Source organism: Motacilla alba, chromosome 2 (assembly GCF_015832195.1).
Source record: "Motacilla alba alba isolate MOTALB_02 chromosome 2, Motacilla_alba_V1.0_pri, whole genome shotgun sequence".
NCBI classification, from domain to species: Eukaryota; Metazoa; Chordata; class Aves; order Passeriformes; family Motacillidae; genus Motacilla; species Motacilla alba.
The window spans coordinates 87,021,378-87,033,430 of record NC_052017.1 but is presented as its reverse complement, the minus strand read 5'-3'; the positions used below and the strand labels follow the sequence as shown (position 1 = coordinate 87,033,430).

General features: G+C 36.3%; 1 protein-coding gene across 1 annotated transcript in view; it reads left to right on the top strand.

Annotated features, from left to right (window-relative positions):
- Positions 1 to 12,053, top strand: part of MOCOS (molybdenum cofactor sulfurase) — a 212,404-nt gene that overhangs the window by 150,818 nt on the left and 49,533 nt on the right. Inside the window, exon 6 of the mRNA XM_038126791.1 lies at positions 8,523 to 8,722. Within this exon, the coding sequence (XP_037982719.1) occupies positions 8,523 to 8,722 (200 nt within the window). The remainder of the gene's footprint in view (positions 1 to 8,522; positions 8,723 to 12,053) is intronic.

Here is a 12,053-nt window from a genome sequence, read left to right as displayed (position 1 = left end):
ATCCAGCACACTTTCTTATTGCTCATCAGCCCCTTGACAGGGACCACACAATCCTCTAGGTGCAGTGGGTTTCAGAAGCTCAGAGGAATGAACAGTGTAATAAAACCCTCCCAGAAGTTAATTTATCCCAGCCAACACTGCAGGACATTCTGCTTATAAAGAAGCCTGGTGCTGTTTCACAGGAGTGATTGCTGAGCATCCCCCAGCAATGGCTATACTGTAAGAAGCACTGGCATCTCACTTTTATTACATGAAGTCTTGAGAAGTGAGGCTGGACCTATAACATCATTGCTGAAACCTGTGTGTTGAGAGTGTGGAACACTGTGCCAAAGTAGCCACTTTTTGCTCTCAGTTTTTCCTTTCACTAGCTATGGAATGTTTTGTGTGTTCACACGTCTCACAAACTCAGCAATGAACTTCAAGAGGTACTTCTGAGCCTGCCACGTCCAGTCAGAAAAGACAGCCACAGGGGGGAAGGTGTGTCCGTGGGTCACCTTTTGGTCCTCAAAAGGACAGTGACTGATGTAAAGCAGACTTCACGCTGTGACTTCAGGGCAGATTGTATGTTAGCTATAGGTCTCTCTTGTGATGTTAGTTTAGATAATTGTTAAAACAACATTAGCCTGGTTTAAGAGCCTGGGAAAAGCCCTGACACAATTCAGTTTAGCATGAAGTTCAAGAATTCAGAGCACTTCTCAATATTGACTGCATGCTTCCCAATGATTAAGACATCAAATCAGAGAAATTTCAAGGCAGTTTTTATAATAAATTTTATATGCTTTATTACCATTGTTTCATTAATGAACCCTTCCTTCCATGGTAGCTATTATTATTATTATTATTATTATTATTATTATTATTATTATTATTGTTGTTGTTGTTGTTGTTGTTGTTGTTGTTGTTGTTGTTGTTGTTATTACAGTACCAGCAGTACTAAGTAGTAGTCTGAGAATGCAAAACAAATAGCAAAGCATCCTTTAAGGCTATTAAAATTATTAATATCAATAAATCCAAAATTTCACTAAGAAAAATATTGTTCTTTTCATAAAAAGGATAGAAATTATTTTAATAATTCCCTGTATTCCTGAATGTTACAAATAGAGAATGGGGAAATTGATTTTTTTTTTTCTTGTTCCATCACTGTTCAGCATCATGCTTTAAGACTTGTTCTCTGGAAACTTTTCTTTCAGTGTATTGTGATTCTTGGTTTAATTAAATAAACTTGTGGTATTTTCTGTATTGCTGTGATGGGAAAGTTCTGTGGAGCCTTAGAAAGAGCAGGATACAAAGGCTGCAGAAGAGCAGAAATGGAGCATCCCACCACTTAATATATTGGCAGGAAAAGCCTTGTTTCAGAGATTGTCAGAGAAAAAGAGGAAAGTTGTCCAACCAAAATTATGTGTAAGGAAAAAGCTGTACTGCAGATCAATATGCTGCAGTGGACATCAAAGTATTTCACAAACAGAGAGATTCCAAAAATGTTATGTTAAATGTTTTGCTAATACAAAACCTATAGGAAGGTAGGTGGGTACTACTGAAGTGTGAGTTCTGGGCTCAGCATTAGCCATTCTTCTTCACCTAATGCAGGCAGGGTGTGCCTTGAAGCAGAGCTGATTTACATCCTAGAAAGGCTTTAGATTGAGATCTGTCATCTTAGGAAGGAAAAGAAGGAAGCTGTTAGGGTTTTCAGAATATTTTAAAGGGTTCTCTTGATGCTGAAGGAAAAATTTCCTCCCCCACCCCCCCCCACCAAAAAAAAAAAAAAATATGGATTTACCTTTATATTCAGTTTATTTTTGGTGCAAGTTGTTTGTATCCATTGGTCTGCACCTCCCGTCAGGGGAAAATGAAAACAACACACAAAACTGTGGAGATGTTAGAAAATCATGATACTATCAAGTAGCACTGGTGGCTGGGTTTTATAGAAAAGTTATTTTTTGGAAGAACTCAGCTTTACTGCAGATCTGATGATGGAATCAGTTCAGCTGAGCAGATGACAAAGGTTCTCCTCCAGCTATGTTATAGTGGTTAGAAAGTTGCTCCTGTTTCAAATAAGTTAAAAATTAATAAATAGGTGTTCATGCAAAATCAGGGTCAAATTAGTCTTACTGGCTTGAAAACATAAGACTTCCTGCCTCATCTTACATTTTCTAACTTCCCATGATATAGTTGTGAGACAAAGAAAGATCTTTATGCTCTGCCTTGTATTAGCAGACTAATTGTGGAGAGTTAAAAATTGCAGGGAACAAGCAGCAGTTAAGCTTCCACATGCTGACTTCAAGGAATTGTGTACAGCAGGCTCCATTGAACAAAGGACAGAGACATTTCATAATATAGCAGAAAACAGGCCTGGATGTAACATTCAGGTGTCTAACAGCTGCCAGGAGAATTCATGTGCTTTTATAGTACAAGCTTCTCTTGCATTGCGTCCTTAAGATGACAGAATCACAAGCAGAAGTTGTTCTGCTGGACTGAGAAAAACCTTGGGAGATTAAGCCTTTAGAGGTAAAATGTGAGTATCACATAAATACGTACTTTTAGGGATGATTCTGCTGCTCTCACAGAAATCTCTGTGGGCTAGTGTCATCCAGCACTCTGGAGGTACTCTGGAATGCTGCTTCCATGAGGTGTGCAAGGCACTCCGCCTTTTTGAAAGAGACTCCCCAGTCATCTTTTATGTTGCTGTTTTATGGTTTGAAAAGTCATCCTGAAATTATTACCTCTGCTGAGAGTATGGCATGGGCACATGGAAGGAAAGAAAGGATGGACAGAAATACCCTCAAATAGTAAATTAAATGTATCTTATATTTTTAAGCTAAGAAGCAGTTAACTGCAATTGAATTGTACCTGTAATTAAAATATTTATACTAAAATTGAGTCAGACAGCTGGCACGTACAACTTCCCTGCTTTCAGGCAACTCCCAAAAAGTTTTTTAAAAAGGCAAAGCATTTCTCATTTTGATGTTTGAAAATTAGGAGCTGCTTCTTTCAGAATGTGCTGCTCGTTTTATTTAGAACAGAGACTTCGAACTCCCCTCGCTGTGTGAAAACAGAGCTTGAATTAGCTGCTCTAAAGAAGTGGGAGATGGGGCATCAAAGAGCCTTCTGTTCATTAAGATAAACACTGAATGTGTGTTTCATGTTTGGTTTCAGTATAACATTCTGAATAGAGGATTAAGCAGTTGCTTCCCACAGTCTTAAACTATTGAGATGGTGTGGGAGAAGGAGGAGAATAAAAGGATTTAGGCTATTATGCAAAGAATTAGTGTTGAGAGAGTAAAAGGTCCCCCTATTACCCATTGAATTCTGCATGCATTTAGTTGTGTTGAGAGTGTAACACAGCTTTCTATGTTGGACACACAGAAAGTACCTAATTAGGTTGCAGGAGTCCATCTAAAGTTTCATTATGGACACTGATCTTGTGATATTGATTCTTGCCAGTTGATTATGTACTTTTCAGGAGAAAAAAACACCATAGTTTCATAACCGAAATTTTCTTTTCATGTAATTCTTTTTGTTACATCTTAACTTTAGAAAGAAGTCTGCATTATTTTTTAGAAGTACCAATGACAACTGGGGACACACATTTTACCCTTCTTGCTCTCAAATGCAGTCACCTTAGCTGCAGAAACAGTCATGGTACACCCCATTTTGTGTTCCCCAAACCAATTTTTATTACACGTTTTATAGATCACGTTGATTGAATTGGTCATGTGAGTCAGAGTGAAAGAGAGGTTTACAATCTCTCCATGCCTTGTGCCTTTTCTGTGGGTGTGAATGATAGATATTTTTATGAATTGGCTGGTAAGCCATTTGCAGTGGTTTATTTTGAATTAAATGAATGAGATTTTGGTAACAGTTATGACCAATATTTCAGTTATCTTACATTAGAGAAGCTCTTTTCTGTTGACACCAAGGAAATGTGTTAATTGTAATGTTCAAATTCCCTGAGTGGCTTTTCTACCCCTAGTTCTGTTTTAAAAACTGTTTCATTTTTTAGTTCTGTTTGGTTGCTGTTAGCCAACCCATAAGGACATTTTCATAGCTTGGGATTTTTTTTTTAATAAATGTATTTGTTTACTTCATTGTAGCTGATGAGAAATTACATACCTTTTTCATATATTTTTTTTTCCCTAGGCATCTGTTACTCCTCACTCTGGGAAACAGGCAGTAGCTAGATTTGGTCTTTCTTAGGGTAACTATTCTCATAATTTAGCAGAAAAACTCACCAGGAGTGGGTATATTTAATATTCTTTTTGATAAATGTAGAAGCTCTACCAAGCTGATTGATTGTATTTTCTTCTCTTCATTTTCTTTTCTTGTATTCTATTTTTAACATTTCAGGGTTGTACTTTGGGGGCAGGGAGTTGGATCATCTTAAGAATATTTCATTTTCATGTTTGCAGCATTTTGTTTAAAACAGGAGTGCTAAAGAATAGCAGTAGTTAGAATACATTGTTTAATGTGGTTCAAAGCTGAAACACTCAAATTTGCCAAAAATTACCATTACCAAGTTCATCCTCAAAACGTTTTTGTAGTGGGAAAAATAACACTAAATAAGTGACAGACCTTAGTCAGAGACATCCAGTTCTATGCAGAAAAGAACACCAAAAAAAAGCTCAGAAATTAATTTTAATGTACGCTTCTTGGAGGAAGGACTCCAAATGTTTGACAGGGTTTCCAGGTTCCATGGCTTCATTAGTACATTGAGTCACCGGTCCTGCATGGTGATCTGTCTCATTTGGGATTCAGTAGAAGGTGGCTACATCATAGTTTCACTCCGTGCTGATTGGTTTGCTGAGATTTCAGCTCATTATTTCTCTGCCTCGTTGCTATGTATTAGGTGATGCTGACAGATAGTGAATCACTTTGATCTTTCTCTTATCCAAACATATATGTGAGCTTGGATTTACTGGAGTGATAGAGAATTTGTTGCCCTTAAACCTCAGTTTCTGTAGCTTTTTCACACTGAGTTAGAACAATAACTGTGTATTTCTTTTATATCTCTCTTCTTCCTTATCTCCACTATTTAGCTTCTCAGAAGAAGAGAGACAAAAATGTATTTGAATGCAGATCACAGAGGTTTCTGAGTACAACCTGAAAACCTTAAGCACCAGATCTTTCATTCTTAGAGGCTCCTTTCAGTCTCTGCTTTATCTTAATCTATTTATTCAAAATCTTTTATAGGTGTTGATATATGCCTCTTTGTCTACAGCTCTTTCAGGAAGAGCTAACATTTGAATGTTTGGGCTGCTGAAATCGTCGTTCTTCTGGAGAGGAGACAATATGCCATTACATGTGTGCCATTATGTAATGCAAAACCAGGTCCATGCTAACTCAGAATCATTCTTTACTGAATATTTATTGGACATCTGTAAATCTCAGACTTATCTGATTAGATAAAATTCCACTGGAAAAAAATCTTATTCTATTTTGCACAGAACAAGCAGCTATCAAGACAGAGGTAATGCAAATACAAGATGTTATCAGCAGGCAAGACAAGCGGTGGGTTTCCTGCACCATGATGACAATTGTGAATACTTTGAATGCACACAGTTTGTATGCTCTTTTAAGTGTGGCATAACTTCTCCTCCTCTTCCATATGACTTAACTGTCCCACAGTCTCTATGGAGAGACATATGCATACAAACAATTCCTGTGGAAGAGCTGACACTATAAATTTATCTGTGGGTTATCCAGTACAGTGGCATTCTGAATTTTCCATACTTGAACAGTATTAGTTTCCATAAAAATACCCAGTCTGAGGTATAATTTGGCATGACAGGTCTGAGATGGTGCTGACCTATCGGAATGCTGTACTGTGCAAACATACATCAGCAATATGAGGTGTAACAACATCTCCACAGGTTTGCTAGAATACTTTGGCAAGGAGGTTTGTACACAAAAGTAAGTTGGAGCTTGCTTTGTCAATCTCTTCTGCTCAAAAAGTTTACCATGAAGTTATTAAAGAGTGCAGGTTGTGGACTGTGAGCATTCTCTGTGCCGAACGTGTTCCTACACACATTACACACGTAAATACTGTGGATGGTATTAGATAGGTTTCACCTGATGTAATTTAGACACAGGATTAATTTGGATCCAAATTACAGAATGCATAAATTGTTCCTGATTTTTAAATAATTTTTAGGAGCAACTAGATGCAATTCCCCGTAATGAAATAATGCAGCTATAGGGAATAAAAAACCTAAACTGAGAAGAAGTCAGGGCACTTGAGTCCTTCCTAGCACGTTCTTGAGGTGAAGTATTGATGATTTCTCTAGACTGCAAGTCTTACAAAAGGCTTATGATGTGTTACTATTTTTATTCTCAAACAGAGATTTGTTATGGCTTTTATTTTCCCTTCCTTCTTACTCCTAGAAGGGAGATGAGGTAAGCACTGGATTTATATAATACACAGTACAGATAATTTTGTTGAACAAAATAAAAATAAATCACAGCTATTTTCTGAATTTATCCCTTTTTCTGACAGAATAAATTTCAGATTGTTGGCAGTTTTTCCACGAGGTTTTCTGTGACATCAGACCTAATTACCACCTATTCTGCTACTTAAAAATTTGGGACCCTGGCAACACAGCTTCCTTTCTCCAATCACGGGGCAGGAAAGCAACTGCAGGCTATTGCATTTGGATTTGTCAGAATAAATAATTAGAAGGCTCATCAGCTTTTCGCTAATGAACAAGGAAATGTGATTAAGAAACTTTAAAGGAAAATAGCTGAAAACAATATAGAAATGATAGCAGGGATGATTGCTGTGAATGAGTGACTGAAAATTCTGAATAAGTGATTTCTTCAACCAGGCACAAGGACAGTAGTTTAATCTTCTGTTAAAAGATTCCTGTCAGTTTGGAAAAGCTCTGAATCAGGAGATTAGACACATCTCAGAAGCTGACAAGGCAGTCACTTCTCTTAAGACAACTACTTTCTGGCAAATGCTCAGAAATAACTTTTTGTGTGTGTGTGGTTTTGGTTTTCTTTTTTGCTGTTTCAAGACTCTTAACTTCTACCCAACAATGACTAGACATTTCTGACTAGTCAATCTTTTCTTCTCAGAGACTCTGAAAATACAAATCATCTTTCAGACCAAAATGTTCTAGAGATGCTTATCAAGTTTACTGTGGCTGACATCTAGAAATTGCACTGATTAGCTTCTTGCATGCTTCCTTGCAAGTGCTTTGCATGTTAGTATCTCATTAAATATCTTATTTCTCTTTACTATTCTTCAGCACCAAAAAAATGTGCTTCCACCTTATACCTAATCTGTTACTATGATTTTAATGTATATTCTCCCAGCTTATCTGTAGGAGATAGCACATAAATAGAGAAACTCAAAAAAATACTGAAATAGCAGCTGCAGTTCTTCTTGGTGTCAAGAGAAATAGATCTTATTTTTTTACTTCATATACATTCATAAATGACACAGACTTTTTATGAATAAAGGCACAAAAGTCAACAAGATTTTAAATTTTCAAGTGTGTAACTTTCCAGATACGCAGATATAAAAGTAATATGCACAAAAGTAAGTGTGAGATTCGTAGTTACAAAGATTAATAAAAAAGGTAAAATAAAATGCGAAACATGCTCATGAGCCTCAAATAGGATACTCAGCATTACAGAAAACACTCTGGGTCTAAAACCCAGACAAAAAATACTCTGCTACTTCAAGAGATCTTTGCTGCTTCTTTACCTTTAAGGATTCTTCACCTCTTTACCTACGTTTTTATTCTTTCCACATGACGTAGACTCACCACAGTGCAGTGCACAGTGTGAATAATGGAAGCTCCTTCAATAGGGACATCTAGCAAAGAGCAGAGATGTTGAAGAGATCTTCATCTATCAGGAATTCACTGCAGTTCTCTTTTCCAAACTACACAGTGTGGCAAAAAGAGACAAAAAATTACTCTTTATGCTTTTCCCAGGCCAAGTTCTGTGAAAGCTTGTCTGTAAAGTTTCTCTTGAGCCCCGAGATTGCATGAGTGTAGTCAATGAAGAATTCATTATGCCCTTTTTCTTCTATAGAAAGAAGTCTTGGAAGAATAATTCTTCATTATTCAAGTAAATTCCTTGTAAAATGACATTTTTATTTTGTCATTACATTTAGAATTTTATTATTTTTATCTCAGACATAACAGTTTGCTTTCTGTGCTGTGTTCCCATGATTTCCAGAGTTAGATCTGGAGAAAAACTTGTTTTTCTATTTATTTGTACCAGAATATCTTAGTTTTATGTATAAAGTATAAATCTTGTAAGTCCTGTGAACTGTTTCTGTGAAACTTTAGCTTTCTACAGTGGATTAACTATAGATAAATCCTTGGTGCAACACTACTTCTGAAACTTCTACATGAGGAAAGAAACATTTGAAAATTGTATATGCATTTAAAGAAACACGAAACTATCAATTTTGTTCTAATTGCCTCACACCATGCCATTCTGAAAAATCATCCTTTTTTTACATTGCCTTAAAAATAATGCACCTGACATGTATGTGCACTTTTCTTTTGCAGGTGGAATGGAGAAAATAAAACAACATACCTTTGCATTAGCTCACTACACCTACACTGTGCTGTCTAACTTAAAATATGCCAATGGGGCTCCTGTAGTACGTATTTACAGTGACACAGATTTCAGCAATCCTGATGTCCAAGGTCCAATCATTAATTTTAATGTGCTCGATGAAAATGGACAAGTGCTTGGCTTTTCACAGGTATGTTTTTCTCTTGTCTTAACTTGAGTTTGCAGTTGTACTTTAATTTAAGCATGTTCACAATGAATTCTTCGTCCTAAAATAAATATTTTATTCAGGACAGTAGTCCTTTCTGAGGTTTTGGGTTTGTTTCTTCATGGCTTTGCATTGCATATACACACCATTTTTAAAGCAGTAGAAAAAGAATCCAATAAATAGTGCTAGCACAATACAAAATATGTAATAGCCAGAGGCAATATCTTACAGATTTATTACTCAAATAGGAAGTTTGGAAGTGGGCTGTTTCAACAGGATACATTGACTAGGCAGTTTGATATTTTGCTGGCTTCCTTCTCTAGAGTACTCAAAATTGGGAATTGAAGAGCAAGTCTGGAAAAGCTGATAAAGAGACTGCCTTGGAGCTTTGACATACAAGTGAAATTAGATCTCAGAATATTGCAGTCACCAATGAAAGAGGAGTTCTCTTTTTCCTTCACTTGTAACAATTACACTCTTGTAATATTCCTGAGCAACCACGGAATAAAGTTGGATGATCAGTGTAAAGAGTGAGATTCAAGCTCAAGAAATTCTTAAATGCTGTCTTTCTCAGCAAAGGCTTTTTGTAGCCTTTATCCATTCGGTATACCAAGTATCTTTAAGATGAAGTTTCATTAGGCTTTTCTCCCTTCAGCAGAGAGGGACCATAATTGTGTGTATGACTGTGCACCATGTAGGCAGTGGGTCACAAAGGGGACAGTTGCTCACTTGCTCATCAGCAGAAGGCAGAGAAACCACAGTGCTCCTGTTTTGCTTGCTTCTTCTTTTTTTCCCTTGGCTTCCTGAGAGAATAGGATAATGAGGGGAACATGGAGATATGTCTACAAGAATACAGCTAGAGATCCATTTCTCACTAGGGAGAACAGAAGTCAAGCACTTGTTTTGTAGCTGCCACTGTGGAGTTTTACATTTTTATAAGGCATTTACCTGATGAATATGGGATGGCCAAATGTAGAGTACTCAGTAAGTTCTTCTTCATATACATCTTTTTTAGCCAATGCTATCAAATAGCAGCAAATATTCACCACATTTCATTTCAAAGCAGTCCACGTTTTAGGAATTAATTAGTCATTTATGTACCCTTCAATATGTGTGACAATGTTCAGAAAATATTGGAGATATTAACACAACTGAGTTTGTAAAACTCCCCAAACACTTCAATGTTGCTTCTGTTCTTTGATTAAAATCAAAACCTTTATTATGATTTCTGATTTTCACAACTTCTGAGTAAAATTGGCTGATCCTTGTTTCACTTTTTAAAACTCAACTATACCCTCAAATTAAAAATTCTTTCATAGTCTTATGAATCCATTGTGCCTGTTTGCTACAGCGGCTGCTCATAAAAAGCTTCTTTATTGATCTGGATCATCTGGATTGTGCTGTTCACCAGATTCTGAAGATTTCTAGCATATGTGGAATGAAGAGCTATAAAATTTTCAAATGCATCCCAGTCTCATCTGCAGTGCCTGTTAGACTACGTTGTTTAATTAAAATAATGTGCAATTTAATGACTTTCAGAAATTAACAAGCACTATTCTTTCCAAAGCTACAATATGTGTGATATATATATATAATTGGCTTCTTTATGGAATGAAATTCTTTCATAGACACCTTATAGAAGTTATGGGGGAGAAAAAATCTTTGCTGCTTCTTGTTTATAAATGATTAAAAAGAAAGTACATTCAACAGAAAGTAAGCTTCATCAAACTGACTATGTAACCTCTTCATACCTGCATGCATGTCTAAATTAATATAGGTTTATTCAAATCAAAGTTAAATCCAATACTTTTGTTAATTGTTTGGAAGGGAAATAGTGGCCTCTGCTTTGGTGGTGTCTATGGTCTGCACATTCATGTGGATTCATAGGGCAGTCTCCACATGCAATCCAGTGGAGTCAGCAAAACACAGTTTCAGAAGGCTCCCAGAACACATTTTGGGGAATTTTTTAAGAAGAGAAAATTGGATGGCATTTACCTACTACACCAGTTAATGACTCAGGTTATATTTGCATATTAAAAAAGAAAGAACCTAATGTCCTATTCCTTTATGGATGATATCTCATCTATAAATAATTACTTATAACCAGGCATCAAACCAATTCTATTTGCCTCTCTGACAGGCAATTGTTATGTGCACATTGCCTGTTGTAGGGCACAGTGTGACTGGACATTAACATTTGGTAGCTTGAAAAGGACGATATGGCCAACTGATTCCAGAGAAAATATTATCAGGAGGCTTGGAGCAGTTTATTTGGAGCACTTGAGATTGGCAAGAAAGACTTCATAAGTAGACACTGTCTTCAGAGGATACCAAGCTTACATTTAAGCCTCAAGATTTGCATAATTGGCATGATATTCAAAACTCTGAACTAAGCCCAAGATATTTAGCATGTGAAAGGCGTGTAGTGAGATAGATGACATGTAATACCACTGCTGAAAAATGAAAACAGAGAAAAAATTATGTCTTTCGTCTGTGTAGCAATGGGGAAGAAAGTTATTCTTACCTGCTCATATGGTTGAAATCCATTTGTCAGTGTTATCAGCTTAATTACCAGAGCTAACAAGATTGTGCCAGTAAACACAAACACTCTTGAGTTACATACATAGGGTCAATTGCACTGAGAGGAAACAGCCACAATCTCAGGTTCATCTTTGAGTAAAACCTTCATTGTAGCTCTGAAGAGCAAATGAAGGCATTTCATTAAAGTGAAAACAAATAACCACACCATGATTGCATTCTCAGAGATGGCAGCAATTTTTACAGCCGCCAGTCCCAATATAGATGATATAGAATATTTGGATGTTAACAACTGAGAGGGTGGGAGTGAAATAACTGTGGAAGTTAGTTGAATTGCTATTGCTTTTTTTGTTTAAATGTTTCTTTGTGACTGTTGAAGGGTAATAGTGTTGTAGAATATTATACTTGGAAAAAACTTGAGTTGTATACTACATGTATCATTGGTTTAATTGGCAGTTTAATTACTAGTTTAGAGGTTTTGCTCTAAATGGTAATTAAAACAAATAAGAGGGACTTGTGGACCCCAAACAACAATAGTCACTCAAAAGCTTTGGTTTTAATTTAGATTTTTCATGAAACATTTCTTTATCTAGGAATTAAATTACTACTGTTTTGAAATTTCCATAAACCTCTCATCTTTGAGCACTAAAACTGCATTAAATTTCCTCCTTTGAGCTGCACCAAATACTTTCCATGAAAATTATTTCCTTCAGTAAAGCTGTCTTATAGACTACTATTGGTAGCAATTTGTTCTTGAAATCACTTGGGAGGACACCTG